Source organism: Thunnus maccoyii, chromosome 16 (assembly GCF_910596095.1).
Source record: "Thunnus maccoyii chromosome 16, fThuMac1.1, whole genome shotgun sequence".
Classification (NCBI taxonomy): domain Eukaryota; kingdom Metazoa; phylum Chordata; class Actinopteri; order Scombriformes; family Scombridae; genus Thunnus; species Thunnus maccoyii.
Genome location: NC_056548.1, coordinates 13,743,961 through 13,766,278, shown reverse-complemented (window position 1 = coordinate 13,766,278; position 22,318 = coordinate 13,743,961). Strand labels below are relative to the sequence as shown.

Here is a 22,318-nt window from a genome sequence, read left to right as displayed (position 1 = left end):
TACACATACTATATATACACTAAGGGGAGTGAATATGTGACATATGCAAACATACAGAGCAAAACAGAAAGCGATGCTCTGCTGGCTGTCAGAAGGAGACGCCACACATTTGGAGGCAAACTTAAACCATCAGCGAAACTGCGTGTGCCTCGGTAACAGTACTGTGCATGTGTGCGCATGAATCTAAAAGGTGCACATGCACATCATGTAGATTACTGCGGTAACTACTGTCATCTATTTTAAAAATCTGTTTTATCTCTCTCCTTAGGTTTTTTTTTTTTTTCTACTGGAGCACTGCTCTCTAACATGATCACTTCATGGTTCTGGGCATGCTGTCAGAGCACTGTGACTCTGGCCCTTACGCTGTTTATTTTTAGCCGCATCTAAATCTAACAAGTAGAGCTTGTTCTTCTGTTGTACTCAAATGAGTCCAGATAAGAGCATGAGTTAAATTCTCTAATATTTAAATCTGTGACATCTTACGATAAAGCTTGGCTGAGAAAAAAAATGATATCACAGGCTCTACTCTAGGTAGCGTTCTAGTCAGCAAATAATGTATCATCTCTATCATAAGTTTCTATCATGACTAACACACGGCTTTGGGAACAGAGTGTTCGATTTCTATCAAATTTACATGTTACATAATCTTTAAAACATTAAGTAAACAGAAATATCATCCGATAATCATTGCTCCAAATTTAATAACAATACCATTTTACTATAACTTGTTCTGAGTTTAGTCTGGAGCCAGTTACACTTCCCTGCAGGCAATATATTTGTAGGAAAGTACTGATTTTTTTTTTTTTTTTTTTTTTTTTTAGTGTTGCACATTTTATTTCAGAGCAAAAATATTTAAATACGGTTCATCTGATTTTGTCTGAAGTCAACTCAATTCTCCAACAGTCAAACAATTTTGACAACCTGAAATTAAGGCGACAAATATTTTGACTGTGTGCAAATGTGCCTTTCTGTGTGTTAGCTGTTTTTTTTAACCTATCAGTCATCATTATGCAAAGCACTAATGCTGAGGTCTTTGACTCTTACTCTCAACATTTAAAAATAAGGTTGGGATCAATTTTTTTTTTCTTTTAAATTGTAACCATCTTTGTTTTTATTCTCCTTTCCTTACCCCTTCTTTTTCCTGACCTGCTTTTTGTATTATATTTCTTATGTCAGTTTTAGTCAAGTTCTCATTTACAAGAGTCTATTTTTTTCTACAAAAGGTGCACAGAATTGCTCAAAAAATGCTGTGTAACGAAAGTAAGCAGACTTGTTTTAAGACTTTAGTTATAAAACATAACATAATCAAACGGACACACAGACCTCCACCCCCACGCTTTGCGCACACGTGCCACGCAATCTCCATAAATTAGGGCTGTCAGCGTGTGTGAGGGTGTAATAACTGACACCTGGTAATGAGCACACCATTCTCAGCCAACCAGGAGATAGGGAAAGGGTTAGGTTGGAAGTGTGGGGGGTGGCAGGGGTCACAGGTCAGGGGTCAAGGTCGCCTCCTGTGGGGTTTGGCTTTAGATGGCAGGGGCACCCCTAAATTGAGGGATGTGGTGACACAGGGGGTACCCCAACAGGGAATTGGCGTGTGTCGCAGCCAGCTGGGGTGAAGATATTATATAAAAGGAATATTCATGCTCATTTCAATTGTCAGAAAGTAACTGCCACCAGCATGACTTAGCAGATGCAAGACTGCTTAATTTGGTCTATTTTGTGTTTTGACCTTTTCCATGCTAAATTATATCCAGACTGTGATGTCTGGTACCTAGAGTATGTTACCTTTAACACACATATACACACACACTACACAGCACAGATTACAAATACTGTAAAATGTTTTTCTTGTAGTAAGGTGACAAAATAAAAAGTTTAAATTCATAAAAAAATGGCCACCATCTCAGAATTTTTTCAGTTGCCCTGTAATATTTTTTTCTAATCATGTGACTCCACCAAAGTCTACCTACAAGGGTGAGCATGCATGTACGTGCAGGCGTTATCAAATGAGGGCAGCCGCGTCGGCCATCTTAGCTGTGCATTTGTATTTCTGTGTCTATCGGCATATGCCTGTGACGCCTGTTCACTGACGCAGCATCAGCAGCCCACACCATAAATACTGCATGGCCTCAAAAATAGAGAGGATAAGAGGGAATGAGGGAAGAGGAAGGAAAGGAGAGATGAGGAGGAAACAAAGAGGAGGGGAAAAGCCTCGGTTGTTAAGATGAAGGGCGGTGGAGGGGAGGAGGGGGAACGGCGGAAGAGATGGGAGAGCAGGGATGAGGGGGAAGGGAGGATGAGGAGCAGGGAAGAGAGAGTGACTAAGAGATAAAAGAGGAGTCAGTGGATGTGAATGTGTTTGTGTGATGGGCAGATGGCCTCGGGGAGCGGTCGACTCATTGCGCTGCTCTGCGGATGTGCTGACGGGCTCCGGGCCGTTTGCTCAATCACTCGCTCGCCCCTCCGCTCCGCTCACTGCAAAGAGGACAGGGGTTGGGGGTGCAGGTGAGATGGGTGAGGTGGTGAAGGGTGGGAGGAGAAAGAGGAGACAGGAGGAGAGCGGGAAACTGGGAAAGAATGTGGAAAAAAATGGATGAGGGAAAGAAGTGGAGGGTTGGATGTGCTGCCAGAGAAAGGAAGCATATGAAAACATTCAAAAAGAGAGAAGAGGAACGGCGATGACCTTATGTTTGGATAGGTTAAGGAGTAAAAAGGGTGCTAGAAGAACAAAATAGTGGCCAGATAAGATGTTCCTATCCTCCGCTGGGAGCTAGGGGGACGAGGGAGATGAGGAGTGGATCAGGGCCTATGGACTTCTGTAACAAGGAAGTATTCAATGAACCAACTGACATGCCATCGGTGCAGCTGTGTGTACCCTCTGCACGTACAGTACGTGTGTGTTATGCCTATTCGCATGCACACACAAATGGAGTAAAGCTGTGTATGAGTAGGCATAATGAGCACTTGTGCATAATGTGAAGTGAACAGTATGCTTGTGTATGGAAATGTGTGCGCAATTGATCTGCAGTGTGTGAAAGAATAGCAAGATATGTTTCCATCTGAACAGTGATCATTCCACAGTAAATACATCAAATCATGTTTTTAACCCCCCATGATGAAACAGAGCTGCTGTTGCCCTCTGACATGCAGATGCCACTTCGACTGCTGAGAGTTTGTCTGTGCTTCAGCATTTCCATGCACTCACATGTGAAGATGCGTTATTGAAGAGTTGTCATAACGCAGACATAAGAAACTTATAATGTGTGAGCGTGTTGAATGGGGGGTCTTTATGCAACATCCCAGGGAAGCCAACAGATTGAGACTAGTGTTGCTGAATATGGAAAGAGGGCACACAGCAAAGGCTGCTGGGAGTTTCTGATTGGCTGCTAATGTTGCTATCCAGGCCGGGATTGGTGGAGCTGACGCAGCCCGACATCACGTTGTCGGGACTAAACCCTTTTGAACTGAGGCAAAGCAGAGAGGCACAGATCTCAAAACACGCACACACGCACACACACACACACACACACACATACACACTTGCAGATACATACACACATTAAAAAGAAGTACTGCATGCAACTGAATATGCATCCATACATGATAGCTCCACATGTCCTCCAACATAGTGTGTATATAAACCAGGATGGGCTCTGTGTTGATATCTATCAGGAGAAATCGGAATTCATAATGTTCCTGGGCTGGTCTCCATATGCGATGATCTCCAGTGAGTATCTGCAGTTAAAAGGGAAAGTGTAAAACTTCCTTAATTTCACCATTCTCTTTTAAGCCCAGCTCTAAGGTGGACAGAATAAATTGGAGCTTAAGCACGCGTGAAGGCACAGCCAGCGGGCCCCTTTCCACCACTCCACGCCACATTTGTCAAATCAGAGGAATTTCTGCTACACGTGAACCCAGAATCAGTGAAGAGAGAGACGGCAGGAATTCACATTAAAGTCACGTGCAACGAGTTACACTCCCAGAAAAAAAAAAAAAAAAAAGTACATTTGAGTTTGTGGTTATTTTGGAATATGTCGCCTGGTTTTAACTGTGACAAAAAAAAAAAAAAAGAAACAACTAGCGGAGTGCATAGACAATAAGCTGCATGCTATTAATAAAACATGAGATGAGACAAGGCAGTGAGTCAGGGGAAATGCATGACTACTCTTTTGGCCTCACTGCCTTTGCCCCGTGGCGTGTCGGCTCGACTCTGCCTGTGCCTTTGCCCGTAGTAATACGTGTCTCTGCCCTTGGCTACGGTGAACAGGAGAAGAATCTCTTCCGATTGGGATGATGTGGGTCTCGGATGATCCTCAATACTCAATAGTTTTTCCCTCCCTGCCTCTTTTTTTGTAAAGCCACCTCTGGCTGAACAGGTGAAGTGAAATGTGAAGAATATGTGAAAACACTCAGGTAGAGCTGGTCTGTCAGCTTATGCGTGTATTTCGTTCGGTGGTTGTGGTAGATGCCGAACAAAGCTGACATTTATAGTGTATTTAGGTCACACAGCGTATGAGAGAGCAATCATGACAGATGCAAAAGACATGACAGAACTGATGTGAGCAACGTCACTGTGTGTGTGTGTGTGTGTGTGTGTGTGTGCAAGCCGGTTTTTAAGACTGAAGGACGGGCCTATGAATCTTTGATCCACCTCTTCCAACTTGTCATGCCCCTCCCTACATTCAATATGAGTGAACAGAGTACCTCTTTGCCTGTCCTTTCTCTCTCATGCCCTGTTCCTTGTTCATCTCCCCCCCATCACACACACACACACACACACACCCACACACACACACACACACACACACACCCTGTGCCCTCCTGGTGCATTAATGTTCTTACATCACCTCCTCCAGTGAGCAGAAAAAACAAGAGAGCAAGAGACTCTAAGAGATGGAGGGATAGAGAGATGGGTCATGGGGGATGGGGTCCTTGTCAACATTGGGGGGAAGTTGAGAGATGAGTGGGAAGAGACATGTCATTAAAGAGGAGAGGTGAGGAGACCAGGATCCAAACTCAGTGAGAGACGAACAAGGTCGAAACATGGATTGGCATCCAAACTGAGTCAAAAAGTATTTGTAAATGACCCTTTAAAGCATCTGAATTAATTAGTTGAAATGTAAAAAAATAAATAAAGTTTTAGAAAATTCACAAGTTTCCTATGATTGACAACTTCAGAATTGCCCTTGAGGCATTAAATACACCCATGAAATGCACCAAGCACAATAAAACAAAAATTCACCCACATGATTTTACCCAGAACAAAAATTGCATCAGTTAGAAGCCCACAAATGACAAAAGGCTGGTTTACATTGGACAAAGAACATGTCATGCACATGTTCCAACAAAGAGGGTTCTTTTTTTGCAGTTGGGGCTTGAACATGCACCACACTGGTGTGTCTCTCCATGGATGGCTGGATCTCAGACACATTAACACTGTCTGGCGTTGACTTACACCCATGAGACCTCCCCCACCACAACGCACACACAGGCACACGTCTGGGCATCATCCTTCTGCTCTAATACACCCTGTGCCCCTCGGGATGGGTCTTATTTGAGGGCGACTTTTGGATTTGCGTGGTTGTGCATGTGTTTGTGTGTGTGTGTGTGTGTTGCTACCTTGTGTAGGATCGTGGCTCTCCCAAAAGCGTTTCAGCAGTTTCTCAAGGCTGATGTCTTTAGGAGAGAAGACCACCCTGACCACCTCGGTGTGTCCTGTCAGACCTGAAGAAGAAACAAATGCATGAATTCAAGTATGACATTTTTAACATGACGTCTGCTTGACTCACTGCTCCCTCTCCCCCCTGATTTCTAAATCTCATCAGAAATGCTACCATGTTAGATACAACACTAAAATCAACACAATGATGTCTACATGTCTTGTCAAGTGGTAAAAAATACCTGTTGAAAATTGCACAGGAGAGCTTATGAATCTCATGGTTAGGTGTACATGTGAGTGCCACAGGTAGCCATGCAGGTTCAATGCATAGAGGGCTATGTTATTGCTTATGGCTGTATGGGACGGGAAAAAAAGGTAGAGATAGAGATAGAAATAGAGACAGAAATAGGGGGAGAGAGAGAGCAGTAAAGGTTGCAGCTTATGGTGTAAGTTACCAAAAGCACACAGACGCTCGCTCTTGTCTGCAGCTGCCAGGACCCCAAAGCTTCAACAAGCTGCCTGCAGGCATTCTCAAGCTGGGGGCTGCTTTAGGTCTCACATGAAGGTACAGACACACACACACACACACACATTTACAGCAGAGATGGCATACTCACACAATCATCGCACACATATACCTACGCTAAATGTAAATACAGAGGTGTTAGGTTAGGACTGTAGGTGTGAGTCATTTAGTTCTCTTCTTTACATATTACAGACACGTACACAAGTGTACACACACATATAGTATATAGACACACACACACAAAAAACTAGATGCATCAGGTGCATTTCAGACAATACAAGAAGCGCTGCCAATTTCATGCCTCTGGCCTGAGACCCACTTTCTGTCTCTAAATGACACTCAGCACGCCCAAAGGATCATCTCATGCCAAATGAACATGACTTCAAGAACGGACATGCTTTTCACTCGATATTAGTACGTTTTTGCTGGAGCTTTTCTTTGTGGTAAAATAACAATATACAGTTAAAAATGACATACTATACTTAGTTAATATTACAATTAATGTATGTCTACCTTTTGCACTATGTACATTCACAAGCACTCCATATAGGACTGCATATAATTTGCTGTGGACAGGCAGTGAGCTGGGGTGTAGCTACTCAGCTGAGGTTAGCAGTCATGGTGCAGGGACGTCAACAAGAATGGTAAAGAGCAGTAAAAACAGAACGTACAAATGCAGCAAGAGGAGCTGTTGAGACCTGTTGCAAAAAGGTGAACATGCACCATGATTTTCCACGCTTGTCCGATCTGAAGGGGGTCGGGGTTGGAGGCAAAGGCTGAGAAGTGATGCTGACCAGGACCACTAATGCTGTTACAGATTGGTGTTTTGCTGAAGGACCCTTCAGCAGGGTGAATGGGCATCTGGGTGAGGATGACCTCCCAAATCATCATGCTGCCCTTTTTTTGTTTAATTGTTCTCTGCTGTTGAATGCAGTAAAAAAGTGACTTCAGGTGGTGAAATGAAATGAATTACCTCATACTTCCCTGTACGCTTTAAGCTTGGCTTCACTAACAATAGAATGGATAGATTTAGCAAGAATGTCCTCACCAGATACACAACAGCAACATACACACAGAACGATCTATGTTTCAACACTTTCCTGACTCTTTCCCTAATTACTGTCCTCTGTAAGTAGAAAATGCAGAAGAGGCATGACATTATTACACTGTCACAAAAGTCACAAAGTACACTGTAGTCCCATCCCATCTTGTACCAGCAGTCAATACTGTTTTCTTTAATTTAAAGCAATCTATTGTGATAATTTCCAGCTCTATATTTTTAATCTGGGACTCCACTGGAGTAGCTTTGCATGATTCACAGTTAAAAAAAACTCCTTATTTTTCTTATGCCGCCCCTTCATCCAGCCCCTCAGTCCAGCCTCTGTCTCTTAACAGGCAGTCTTAGCTCCTGTCTTTTTAAGGCCCCCCTCCTGATGAGCCTACTCTGTTCTGACTGGCCAGCCTCCCAGAAGCCTGCCGAGGGACAGCCGTATCAGAGTCGTGTTAAGTTACCGTTGATGAAAACCCAACATTTCCAGTTTTACTGCCTCATATTAAAAGTTTTTAAATGACTAACTGACGGGAGAAATTAAATGTGTTCTTCACCGAATTAGCAGAGTAGTTGACATAACAACACATGGACATATTTGGAGCTCTTTGTTCAGTGGATCAGTTAGAAATAATGAAGGGAGGAATAGCACAAGCAGAAACAACCACAGTTATGATGATGTTTGATGAAGAGCTGCAGACGACCAGCACACCTCCAGCAGGTAAACTACTTATTTTACTTTGCCATGCTGTGTAATGGAAAAATACTCACAGCGTGCCAGCTACACTTGAGTCATGGCTCAGTGTGACTACCCCCAAAACAATGGAAAAATGCCATAATGTTAGCAGAGCGTAGCAGTGAACTTGCGTGCAGATGACCATATAACGAAATCCATCACACGCTGACGTCGGCTCCACCTGAAAGTAGAAAAATCTGTTGGAAGCCGAGTGTCCAGAACAGTTTGAAGCCTAAGCTTTTTGCTCACAGAGATTATTTCTACGTATGCTTACATCATTATCATTAATATGAACATCCAACACTGTTACATTATATATATGACTGAAAATAACAAAAAGCATAATAGGTCCCCTTTAAGCAATTTTAGTTGCCTAAACTCAATTTAATCTTAGAGGTGGCAGATCAAAAAAAACTGACAGAAGTCATTTTTGGAACAGTCATATGAGTTGTTTTGGAAGACACTGACAACCTCAGCAACTTATTTTGTCATTTAGGCATGAGGACTTTCAAGTTTACAGCAAAAAGTTTACAGCATCAAGCCTTAATTCTGTTCTGTACACGTGTACATCCATTTGTAAAACGGACTGGACTGAATTAATCAAAATTAAGTACACTTATCAATTATAACATCTACTTCTCTACGTTTCTCCACTGTCTGTATGTGTCTGTCCTCCCAAGACAAATTTGACTGCACCTCAACCACTCCTATTTCTGTCCGTCAGACCATCTCACCTATCTGCCTGTCCTTCCATCCTTCCCTGGCTCTGCTGACAGTTCCATCAGCCCCTTCTTTCTGTCTGTCTGTCTGTCCAGCTGTCTGTCCTGCCCTGGCTGTGTTGACAGCTCCTCGGTCTCATGCCGTCGCAGTGTTCTGCTCCGTCATGGCCACTGGAGCGACGCCTGCACTCTCTCAGCCGATGGACAGACAACCATTCTTTCTCACACGTTTTTTTCTCAAATTTTCCTCCCTGTCAAAAGTTTATTTTACCCATTCCCTCACTTGCTGCAGCTCTCAATCTCTCTTTTTCTGTCATCTGTCTCAATCTCCATCTTCCTCCATAGCTGACCATCTTGTTGCTGGGGAGCAGAGGGAGAGAGAGAGACTGAGAGAAGCAGATAGGAAACATACAATCCCTTGAAGGGCTCTGCTCAGAAAGTCTGCCAGCCAAGCCCAAAGCGTCTTTCCCCTCCTCTCCATGTCCCCCCATGCTGTGCCTGCACCTAGACTCCATGCCTGCCTGCAATGATGTACCCTCAGAAATGGAGATGCCTCAAACTAACATCTCACGACTCCTAAAACACAAGAGAGGCACACAAGAGTAAAACAGAGCTAGACATCTTCATTTAAATTATATATCAATGCCCTACATGAATCTATTTGAATCTTGTGATGAGGAAAATGAAAAGAAGCAAATTCCGATGGGTAGCCAAAGATTTTCAAGGGATTTGATAGCAAATACACAGAATTTAAGCTTGTATCTCCAGCATCATGTTTGCCAAATCATAGTCTCAGGGAGAGAAGCCCATTTATGGCGCTTCATAAACAGTAACCTCTGTTGAAAAACGCCGCAGTACAGCACAGTACAGAGCCCAATCCTTACAAGTAGGTCATGGGGGGGTGGGGACGGGGGGTGCAGCCCATCTGGAGCAGTGCATTCTGAGTAGTTGACTGCAGATGAAGGGAAGGCGGGCGAGAGGATGTGAGAGCTGTACTTAAAAACACCCTTTCCAACTCTGTTTCTTTTTCCCTCTGCATTTTTTGGTCTCTCAAACCCTGACTGATCTTACAGTGAAATGTACTGCCAACCCTCTTCACCCCCTCACATGAAGGGACCATGACTGATTAATATATACCAAAGTGTAGAAGGTATGCATACATGAAAATGTTCAAATACACAGACACACACGCACACACACACACGGTGCAGCATATATCACCTGTGCAAACCTCGTGATAGGAGGGGTTGGGTGTAAAGCCGCCTGCGTAGCCCACCTGTGTGGAGAAGACTCCTGAAAGCCTCCAGAAAAGTCTCTCAGCTCCCCAGAAGCAGCCCATACCTGGACATATACACACACATCATTAGTGCTTTTGTACCACCTACAGAGAGGCCAACATTTTACCAAAACGTGTCAATGACCACATACTGGTAACTGATTTTTAAAGAAGTGTGATTGTGCGGTCTCACCAAACATGATGGTCTCCATGCCTTCTGGGAATGGCTCCACAGTGGGATTCCCATTAACCGCATGTTTGTCTGTGAAGGGAAGCAGTGTGCAAATGTGAAATCAAATCAAAACACTGTGTTTCAACATTACAAATTACAGCATGCAAGCAAAGAGGCCCATTAGCGGCTTCAACTAGGCCTCATAGGTCTGCACTTCGTTACAGGCTGACCCAGGCCAGTGGATCAGAGCCAGAGGCTTCTGTGCTGGAAGACATTTAAGAGATTACACGGCTTTGACCGCCACTCTATCCCTGCTGTCCTCTCTTCAATGCCCACAATTAAACATGGTGAAGCACTTATTTTCTGATCTCGCTCTTGAGTATTTGGTGATGGGCTTGGTATCATCAGGTGTCCAGAAAGTAAACCAATGGTGACATTGTTGCTTTGTGTATAACCCCACAAGCAGGGGAAGGGCTTGAAAGTAGACCCAATGCTGTCCTATTCTTCACCGTGTTAAAAATGCCATATAGGTGAAACAAACTGACGTGTGTGTGTGTGTGTGTGTGTGTGTGTGTGTGTGTGTGTGTGTGTGTGTGTGCGTGTGTGTGTGTGTTGGGGGGGGGGCATCCTAGTGCCAACTGTGCTGCATGGAATTAGAGTGCTAAAAAGGAAGTCAGTGTGTGTGTGTGTGTATGCGGGTGTGTGTGTGTCCGTGTAACCCACAGATGTGTGAGGAGGATTAGGGTTTAAGAAGACTGAGGTGACTTAGCGTGCAAATCTCCACTAAGCAAGGCTGGTTTGTACTGCAACCACTAATATTAGTCTAGAGATAAACAGGCCACAGGGTACACTATGAGCTTAGGCACACACCAATAATGGATGCTTGCTTGGAGTTCAATGTGCGATTGCTCTCTGGCCGCTCAGAGTTGAGATATGTGACATTGACCTGAATGCAAACAATCTCTAATCTGACACAAACATTATAGTTAATTTCCTAGATGTTCTTTTACTGTGACAACTGTTACCTGCAGTTTATTTCAGATTGAGTGTTTACTGTAAGGCCAGCGAGTAAAACTGAAAAACAGTTTTGCCATGTCTGGTCCTTAAAGATTAATAAGTGTTGTGAAGAATATAGGAAGCAAAAGAAGCACCGCAGCACTTGAGCTGATAACGCCTGTCTTGGTGTGCCACCTTAAGGGCACTTCTTGACATTAGACAGAAATTGTTTGGGTTTTTTTTTTTGAAATAACAGATTGTAGAAGCATAAAGAACTCCTAAAATGTCACACAGGCCTGGCTGCCCTCAGGCAGTCCCTTCCTGCCCTCCTGTTGTGCGACAGTTCTGTCTTTTAGCAGCAGGTTGTTTGGCACTGCCAGGTCATGTTCACGGGCACAGTCAGCTGCAATCAAAGTATATCTGTGTCAGTGACTTGTACTAGCTAAATATTCTCAGTCCACAGGGGTGACTTAAGGTGGTGGGAGTACAGGAGAAATCTTCATCTTCCCTTTGTGAATTTGTTTCAGCTCTATCTTCTGCACACTCTGACCCTCTTGTCCTCCTGTTTCTGGCCACAGCGATAAAAAGTACTGAAATCGCTAAATGACTGAGATAAAGAAAATGAGAGAGTGAGAGAGAGACAAGTGTGTGATAGAGGAGGAGGAGTAGGAGGAGGAGAGATCAGCCTGCCAAAACAATAAAAGGAGTAAATAGCCAGTAAGAAGCAACAGATGAGGGTAGCAGAAAGGCAGTGAAGGATTCTTTGGCTTTCAGACCACCATGCCTTTGGGCGCTATATAAAAAGACCAAGCACTTCATCCAAGAAAGAACACACAGAAAACAAACAAGCAAACAAATAAACAAACAAAAAAAGAGGTAAAAATGAAGACAGCCAAAAAACACGCCGACACAGCACTGTCCAGAGAAGCTAACTGCGAGCCAAACCTCCCCACCCTCTCGTCTCTCTCTCAGCTGCTCTCCATCTTCACTTCACACTCTCTTCCTTGCACACCTTTCCCATCATCCCTCACTCTCTTCTTACAAACACAGGCACACCCGCCTGCACGCACACAAACACGCAATCGCTCGCACAATCAATCGCACACCAACCTCTGCTGTGGGTATTTCTCCCATGGAGCAGCTGGCAGAGGTCCAGGCAGTGCCAGGCTGGCTCCTTTCACTCTGCCTAGCCCAGCAGTCCCCCCTGCCAGCCCAGCGCCCACCCCCCATTCTGCCAGAATTACCCCACCTAACACACACACACACACACACATACACACACACAAACACACACACACACACACACATACACACACACAGGCACTGAGAAAGAACTGGCTGAATACCCTCACTACGCTGCCTGACTACGCCAGCAAAAGAAAGAACAGAGGACGACAAAAAACAAGCAGGGAGGGTGACTGACTGAGCTTACAAAAGAAGAAAACAGGCTGAATATGGGGGAAGGATTCATGAAAAGGATTTTTTCCAACTTGGATGAGATATGGGCGTAATTTCTTTTGTGCGCTTTTGTTTTCGAGGATATCTGAAAAGCGCAGTGCAGACTATACAGTGCAGCAGGACTGAAGCGGAATACTTTGGTCACCTTTTGTTGCTTTTAGCATGGTGGTTGGAGGCGGCTGGACCAGAACCAAAACATCGGACCCGGTGCCCTGCCAGTCTTATGGCAGGTCTTGTGCTTGTATCATGGTTACCATCAGTCAAGGGCACAACAATCTATCTGTTGCTTAGCGGATAATAAACATCCAGTTTGACTTGTTTCGGTGGGCATTTAGTCTTTGTTACCCTCCGGTTCTACCCGTGGCCCCGTGTTTCTCACCCGTAAAACCGAAGTCCAAGCGCTGCTGCCCCCTCACGCAGAGACACGGGAGAGGTACTATCCCCGGATGCCAAAATTGGTGACGGAAAGGTCGATTTCCAGGCTGCTCTGTTTGTTTCCTTCCAAAAATCCATTCTCTCTCTTTCCCTCTTCCCTCCCTCTCGCTATTCCTGTTTCTAGCTTCACACAGGTTGGCAGAGAGTCAGGCACGAGTCGTCGGAGGAGGCTGATGCTTTATACTGGTGCCAACTACCCTCTGCTGTATGGGAGGATGGGTAGGGGCGAGAAAGAGTGGGGCAAAGGAGGGGAGGGGAGGAAACAGGCAAGGCTGGTGGGAGGTGGTCCATTTTTAAGAACAGTAAGAGGTAAGTAGAGGAAACAATGGGGCCATGACCTTAAAACAATTAACCCAACTTGGTATTATGACACTGTGTTTTACATATATTTAAAACTGTTAAGGTGGGGGAAACTGTCTAGACTCTAGGGAGTACAACTTTCAAGCCATCCATGCATTCCATACATTCTGTATCCTAGCAACGGAAACACTGTTACCATGGAGAGGACTGCCTACTATAGCACTGGCTCCATTATCTGCTTCCAGCAAGATGGAGGCATATCCTGTTGGGGCCTGCTCAAATATCCTCACTCAAAAGCTGATTTGAGGGGGAAAGGAGGGGAGCAGCATCCACCTGGTCAGCACAAATACATAACTGCATCTTCTTTTTATCTACACAGTGAATGAAAACTGTAAAAGAACAAATTAATCCATTGATTTTCCACACCACTTATACTTTTCAGTGTCAGGGAGAGCTATCCCAGCATGCATTGGACGAGAGGCAGGATGCAGCCAGGACATGTTTCCAATTGGAGAGCTAACACACAAACAAAACAAACGCATTCACATCTACAGGAAAACAGAGTCTCCAATTCACAGGGACGACAGGCAAACTCCTCATTTCGGGGTCACGTCTGAACATAAGACATCCCTGCAATAAGGCAGCCATCCTAATCACTGAGCCACAGCGCGGCCCATGAGCAAATCTCTCTCATTTATTTATCTACTGTTTGTGCACTTCATTTGCATGCTTTCTCGCTTTCTTCCCCTCTGTGCTCATTGCAAAAGCCAAAAAAAAAAAAAGCAAGGGCATCTGGAGACAGCAAGAGATGAGAAAACAACAAAGAAATAATGCCAGAAATATATCTTCGCCATGAACCCGCTTTTAAGAGTTATAGTGAAGCATGTAACAGAGATTGATTCTGGTCAGCTGACCTCCCCCATCCTGTTTGGAAGAAATATTGGCAGTCTATCCTGCACTGCCTCAAAATAATAGCTACTGTGCCCCTACCATGTAGCAATCTGCCACTGGATCATTCTCGCCAAGGTCACAGAGTACATTATACAGACTGGAGAGAGGGAGGAGACGGAGAGGACGCTGGGACGTCTGAACAAGAACAAGGAGCTTCTTTAAAAAGAGGCTGGAGGGCCAAAAGCAACTTTCAAAATTAGTGATCTTCATTGTAGAGCGGGGACAAACGTGTGCATGCACCTACACACACAAGGCTGGGACAGCGCAGGGCATATGTGGAGACAGTCCTTGCAGTTCCTAAATTACTCATGCTTACTGGGCCACACCGACAAACACAGAAGCATGCTATTCCAATACACAACACACACATACACAAACTAGAACAACCCTGTCCCCACCTAAGCTGCCCCCCACGGTGAAAGGGGAGGAACAGATTTCTGCCATGCGGCGTCTCCGAGCTGCTCTGACAGACGGAGCAGGAACTTACGACGGGGCGGAGCCTTCATGCGCATAATGCCCAGATGGGCCTCTGGACGCTGCCGCAATGCTTCCCCCTATGAACTCACACCCAGCTCCCACAATGCATTTTGTGGATGCTCTAGTCTTGAGCAGGTGATGACTGGGAGCACCAGGTTCAAATCGCACCATGTTTCTCCTTTATCGCATGCTCCTACGAGCCCTCCTGTCCCAAAATAGTATGATGAAAAACCGAATGAAAGGATAGGACAAGGTGAGATGAGAGAGATGAGAGAGGTTTGACTCAGATATAATGTGCCACACAGAAGGAGTGGATGATATTATCAGATAAACAAAGAGGGAGCAATATAAAGTGTTTCTGCAAAATTATTACGGACAATAACATCTTCACTCCAGACTACCAGCTAAAGCATTTTAATAACAGCAGCAACGTCATATTTTCTGTGAGTGCCAGCATGTCTCTGACGGTGCTGAGAACTTGATCCCAACAGATTTGTTTTATCCTGGTTTAATCATCAGCTATTTGTAACACAATCCCACCATACATCCCAACAGGCTTCTGCTGACACTTCAGATTTTGCTGCGGACTCAAAAGATTTCATTACTGTTCACAAACTAAATCTCTAAACAGCAAACAGGCTAAGAAGTATTACAGCAAATTTACTTTGGGGCGTACTTGTTTTTAAAAGGTTAAAAAGGTGTGCTAGATTATATTCACATTGCCAGAACTCAAATGGAGGAAATCATCATTAATAAGGCAGGTAAAAATATGAAACATGTATGCATAAAGCCTATTTTATCCAAGATTTATCGCAACAAAGTCTGGTAATAGCCAACCTTTCTTTTTTTTTTTAAAAATATTCTAAGACAGAAACACATCCATCAACTACAAACACAAAAAAGGTGCTGGCGGTTGTCAGAGTTAATGTACTTCATCGACTATTGCTTGCTTAGTCTGACTTTTCTACATCAAGACTCACAAAACCCTCACAAATGTTACAGCATTCTACTAATAACTTTGAAAAATGTTCACTTTTTGGGCTTCTTCAGCTTTCACTACAAGTAATCTTGCAACGAAAGTTTGCGAGACAGTTTGATACTGTGATAATCATGTCAGTCAATATGAAATTATGTTTCTGTTGTGTTATCTGTCAGCCCTGGAATAACTGACGGACAGGTTAACTACATGTTTGGATTGGTAAAAACTCAAGAGCCGTGTCAAGATGACTGTTGGTGAAAGATTCTCAATTTATGTCAAGTACATTCAAGTAAATACTTCAAAGCCCAGACAACTCGTGTTTCCCTGAACCCTGTAATTTCTTAAAATGAAGTTTTGCCCCTTTTGTTGTATCCTGCGGAAGGGAAACACTAGAAAAGTTCAAACCTGTGGTCAAAAGAGCCATATTCTGTTTTCTCTAATATTTATACTGAAAAAAGTTACTTTAAACTTAAATTAAACTAACAGACACTTTGCTGGAGGAGCAGATGAATGTGCCTTCAAACCACAAAATCAGTTATGTAGGCCTTATAGCCTACAGATGTTTTGGGAGAAAACACAACATCTGCAACTCTTCTCTCCAGCTGTCATTTCAATGCCATTATATCAACTGTCACTTTAATCAAACACTATGTCTTAAGAAACCAGTATTCACATGTATAGCATTTTAAAATATACTTCCGGCCATTTCTCTAATCCTGGTTGGACAGGATGCGGTTATTCTCTTATTCTCTGTCAATATTTAACATGTTCTGTCACTTCTAACTCAACCACGTGGGCAGTTTACCAGGTGTCATCCCGTGGCGGTTCTATCATTTTGAATACAGCTTGTCACCTCGTTATTTACCTGCCACGACCATTTTCTCCTCTCTTCCTCTCAGAGCGCGGTCTCTGCTTGGCAGCTGATCTGCCATATCTGAGTCAGCAACAGCGAGCGACACACAAACTAGAAGCAGCCAAACGGTCTGTGTTTGTGTTTTGGACAACAACAACAACAACTGTGAAAACGGCCAAGTCTTCCGGGATGCCTCCATAGCGCCACGCTGTTGCGTTTTACAACGGGGACGGCAGCTAGAGGGAGGGGCGGAGAGACGGCGGCGGCGGCGAAAACGCCATCAATATGAATATTCATCGTGCGTGGGCAACGTCGTGCACTGCATATTAACTAGTCAAGGGGTTAATATGACTTTGGCACAAAAGCCTACACTGCACCGTGTGCGGGAACGAAATTAAATTTAAATAAATATCCACACCGTTCGGCATGCAAATGAGCTCTCGCCAAGAATTATCAGCGCTCATTCTGTGGGAGATGCTTCTATCAGGTTTGAGTATTGGATGTATTGGCTGGGTAGGTTTCCCTTTGTGGTACATTTTACATCAAGGAATGCGTGTGTTTGGGGTTAATCTGTATGAGTAACAGCCTGTTAAAAGCCTATAAATGTCTCCAGTCCTGCATCCCATATTATAGGCTACAAATATTATAAAGCATCTGTAGAGGAGTCATGTCCAGAGACAGTGTAAGTGCTATCTGACACTCAGTAGTGACCATAAGATGTTTTTAAATAGCATTACCACTATACCCCAATAAAAAAAAAAGGTATGGAGAGACTGACTTGTCCCTACTGGCCATTTCCATAAGTGATTTAAAACACATCAATCTGGTGATTATACCACTGAATGTGCATTTTAATATGATGGTGATGGAGTAGAGTAAAATAGTGTGGAAGGTTTATCATGTTCGGAGATGCTCTCTATATTGTACTCTTTACAAATGGCGATTGGGTTGGTTGGGTCATAACTGTTGACAAATGGCAAAGTCATATAACTTCATCATTTTAATAAATAATATATTTGCCTTCAGGTTACCTGCTCAACAACAGTAAGGTCATTTTTACTGTAGTTTCAAAGTTCTGAATTGCAGAAAGGCGAAAGTTCCGCATTGCAGTCCAAAGTCTTCAAGCAAGTCCAAAGTCTTCAAGCAAGTTATATTAATCATCTGGATAACACTGAATGTCAATGTGGATGTGTTTCAGTCATCCAAAAAAATCCACACACAAAAAATTGAGAGAGAGAGAGAGAGAGAGAGAGAAGAGTAGAGTTGAAACGAACAGTTGATCGACAGAAAATTAATCTGCAACGATTTTGACAATCGATTAATCATCTAAGTACTTTTTCAAGCAAGTTACAGCCTATCATCCATGGGAGGATTGTCTGTTTTATATCATTGTAAACTGAATATCTTTGGGTTTAGGACTGTTGGTCTCCCTAAATGAGACATTTTGAGATGTTGCAGTGGATTCTGCGAAACTCTGATGGATATTTTTCACTATTTTCTATCTAACATGCATAAAACATATCTCCAATGTACCCTCTCTCTCTGCTCTCACATCTTATGTCTGATTCTCCACTGTAACCCATCAAATAAAGGCAAAATACCCAAAAGATAATCTTAAAAAAGTCACTAAGAGTCACAGGCCTGGACTGCTCGGGTCACACTGAGAAGAAGATTTTACCGCTTTCTGATTTTATTTTTCTACCACAGCCTGATGTGATAGTAATGAGGGTGATTATTTATGTGTAGGAGCTTAAAGCATCCTTGTGTATGCTCTGAACCAGCCAATCTACAAGTAACAAAGAATTCAGGGCATTGTTCCTATATACTGCATGCCAGAATAACACACCCTGCTGCAATCCCCCTTTTCCTCTCTCTCACTCTCTTCCTCATTCTCTCTCTCTCTTATCTGCTGGGGAAATGAAGCTCAATCACCTGCGGAGGAGCTGAGGGCGGCACAGGGGACTTTGCAATGCAAATGCCAGGTAATTACCCGAAAGCTAGGAGAGTGGAAGCACAGATGAAAATAGAGCAGGCACAGAGAGAGAGAGAGAGAGAGAGAGAGAGGGTGAGGGGTGGGTGGGGGGGAGATGGACCGAACACTGGGTTCACATGCCTGTTGATGTGGGATGATTGGGGTGTTTTGGGGGTGTGTGGGGATGTAGGAAGAGGTACGGGGAAAGGGGAGGAGGGGTCGAAAAGTTGATGAGAACTGCAGGGATGGATGGTAACCACATACCTACTGTCTATCCGCACCTGTGTATGCACATGCACGTGCGCATTCCTCCAACTAATGATCAATAAATTTATGATTTTCCTGAAACACACTGGAAGAAGTATCTACTTTTAATTCAGAAGAATATCTGCGATGAATAAAACCAGTTTTTTGGATGAGTGAAGCAGCAGTTTGTGATGTGTGTGTGTGTGTGTGTGTGTACACTTGCATGCATAAGTGTTTGCGCCTGGGTGCTCCTGTGCACGTAAGCATGTGTGTGTATATGAGCCTGAGTGCACCAGTGTGTGCTGCATGCTCTCTAATGGGCACTTGTAGTGTATATGTGTGTGTGTGTGTGTGTGTGTGTGTGTGTGTGTGTGTGTGTGTGTGTGTGTGTGTGTGTGTGTGTGTGTGTGTGTTTGGTTTGTGTATTGCACCGGAGGATTTAGTGAGTATGCCAGCTTGCAGCTGTTTGATTGTCAGTGAGTGAGAGTGAAGAGATGTGCAGATGTGAGTGAGTATCAAAGAGATTATGAAATGACCTGGAATTAAACACTGCAGTGGATTTTAACTGAGAATCGTGGCACGTTAAGCCCTCTGTTTGACTGAGAGATGGTTGGAAAACTGTATGTTACACACAAATTTATTTAATAAGGAAAATGTGTATTTGTAATTCAACATGGACTCCAGCATTGTGTATGTTTGTTTGATTGTTTGTGGAAGATATTACCAAGCAATAGTGTGACTCACAAGCAGTTTGCACCTCGACTCAATAGCTGCGTCTGATTAACATCTGAACAGAACAGGAGCCAGCCAACCAGAAAACTGTTTTGGCGATTTAGTGTAATTGTGGCTTTGCTAAAGTCTCACTTTGCCTAATTAGAATAATAAATCATGCCGCCTCGTTGTTTTCAAAGGGCCCTCCATCGTCTCGCTGAAGCAGGTGGGATTGTAGGATGGTGTGAAAAAACAAAGGGTTTGATTGCTCGGCTGAAGCTACAGTCAGTTAAAAGCAGTGTGGCACTCTCTGGGGATTCATATTCAAAACTAAGCCGAATCAATTCATAGACCGGAGTGGGAAAAGCCAACTTGACAAATTTTGATTCATACCCTGGCCCATGCTTGACTTCACTTGACATAAATCACTTGGCTCATTGGAAAATGGAGAGAAGAGATGGAGGTTTGTTTAAATGACATGAAAGGCTGAGGGGAGATTGTGCCGTGGTACCTTTCCAAGATGGTTGTTGCGTCTTTCAGTTGCTTTCTTCAGGAAAGTAAATTAAACACATTCTGCTGAGGCCATAATATGTTAACTTGCTCTCTGTCCATTTCTTTCTTAGTACACTGAACTTTACTGACATGAAGGACAAAATCAATGGCAGGAACATTAACAGTGATGGTAAAAAAAAAAAAAATCCATTGAACCACATACAATAATGCCCATTACTAATGACATCAATGTCTGAAACAAAATGTATGTACAATTTAATAATCGAAAAGTAGACTGAGTGGCAGCACAACAGAAAATATTGTAGAAGAAAATGCTGATATGTAATATACTGTATGCACAGCTGCCCTTTTATTAAAAATATTTTCAGCCTATTCTGTTTATGTGAACATGACAATTGAATGTGAAATTCTGTAAATGGTGCTCTTTCAACTGTGAGAACTTGGCACAGTTAAAGGAGGAAGTGCATCTTTGTCTCAACCTTTCTTCCTGTTCAACAGTGATTACAAACTGCACGCACTCTTGTTTGGGCAGTCATGTCTTTATGTGTATTCCTCTCATTTGACGGTCACTGAGTCTATACTCGGTCGGGATGTGCCTCTGCTTCTGAAGAGATAGTCTGCCAAGTCGTAGTCTCTCTTTAGAGCCATGTAGCATTTTGTTTTATTGTGAGTTTTGGATTTGTTATTTCAGTGGTTCAAATAATTAGATTTAATTTGTTCAGTGATTTCAGTTAAATGTTTGTATTGTAAGCGGTGCTTAGGTTGTAAATCTGTAGAGCTCATGCAAATTAAAGGGTTTTATACAGTATTGCAGAGTGTTAGAGACTAGATTTGAAGTTTAATAGTTTTTTAATCATGACAAGGAAGAGGAGCTCTGCTCAATATGAATTGTTTGGGTTTCTCTTGAACCCTTACCTGCATCCTTCACACTGTATTATATTGAATCTCTGTTGGATGTTTGTCACTTTAATAAAATGTAACATATACAGTACTTAAAATTACATGCTCTTAATTGTACTTCAAATGTTTGTTTTTACTTGTTTTGTCTATTTTAGTAAAATGTCTTATATTTTCTTTAGGAGCATTCTCTTTCAGATCAAGTTTTTTTCTACACAGAAACAGTAGCAGGCAGAAGTAGAAGAAGTATTCAGATAATTTACTGTGGTAAAAGTAGCAATACCACACTATCAAAATACTCCATTACATATTAAAGTCCTGCATTTAATATTTTACTCAAGTTAAACCACAGAAGTACTGGCAACAAAATGTAAAAGTACTCATGCAAAATTACCCCGTCAATGGTGTCGTATTATATTATTGTATCATTATTCATAATGCAATTGCATTAATGTAAGTAATTTCTTGTAACATCTTAATCTGCAAATTAACTGTAGCTGTCAAGTGAAGGTAGTAATTGCCGTGGAGTAAAAGTACAAAATCACATAAAATCGAAGTACCTCAAAATTGTACAATACTTGAGTAAATGTACTTAGTTTCTACCAACGACAGCAGGTTGTATTCACTGTATGTACTGTGTATGGGGCTTATAATGGGATCCTGTTACACTGCTTCTTTGACAGAAATATTTATTTCCACTTGTCACAATTGTTACACAATAATAGTTTTATACATATATACTTTTTAAAGACCAGATTCTTTCCCCAAAGCTGATTTTTTAGTAATTGGCAAAATAACCTCTTTCTGACTTTGCACTTTTATCTCTCATCATTTCTCCTTTGCTTGTTAGTTGTTTTATGTTTTAAATTTCAGAATGGCAGGTACCAATTTTTATATCACATGACACTATATACTAATAGAGTACTGGAAGAAAGAGATAGAAATAGATAGACAAACAGAGAAAGCAAGAGGTGAATCGGGCGAGCTGAGTGCAGCTATATAACGCCAGTCCACTTCCTCTCCCTCGCACTCTGGCGCTCTACCCGTGCTAAGAGTGGCTGGGCTAAGCCACTCTTGCCCTACATACAGCCTAAACAGCAGATTACTGACTGTCCCTCTAATCCCATGCACCAGGGCATGTGCCACTGTCACCATGCACCAACCATCCAATCACCCTGCAGCCACCGTCACAGTGCCTGCTGTTCTGCTAGCTGTGCAACCCCCAACCCCAATCACTAACATCTTCCCTGTTTCTGTTTTTGGTCAGTCATTTCGGATTTTCGGTTTTATTTCTATCCGAATAAAGCACGCTGGAAGAAGAGATATCGAAATACTTCATTCCACTCGCATCTCTTTCTACCTCTCTCTCTCTCTCTCTCTCTCTTGCT

The 22,318-nt window shown here is 43.0% G+C and overlaps 1 protein-coding gene across 3 annotated transcripts in view; it reads right to left on the bottom strand.

The window, feature by feature from the left end:
• Positions 1-22,318, bottom strand: part of si:ch1073-358c10.1 (peptide methionine sulfoxide reductase MsrA 1) — a 50,613-nt gene that overhangs the window by 15,560 nt on the left and 12,735 nt on the right. For 2 of the 3 annotated variants that reach the window (XM_042387908.1, XM_042387909.1), the window contains 3 exons: positions 10,164-10,232; positions 9,916-10,035; positions 5,626-5,730 (listed from right to left, as the gene is read on the bottom strand). In XM_042387908.1, the coding sequence (XP_042243842.1) occupies positions 5,626-5,730; positions 9,916-10,035; positions 10,164-10,182 (244 nt within the window). In that variant the 5' untranslated portion in view covers positions 10,183-10,232. Of the gene's footprint in view, positions 1-5,625; positions 5,731-9,915; positions 10,036-10,163; positions 10,233-16,603; positions 16,845-22,318 lie in introns of those variants that run through there. The other variant, XM_042387907.1, reaches the window with a different exon arrangement.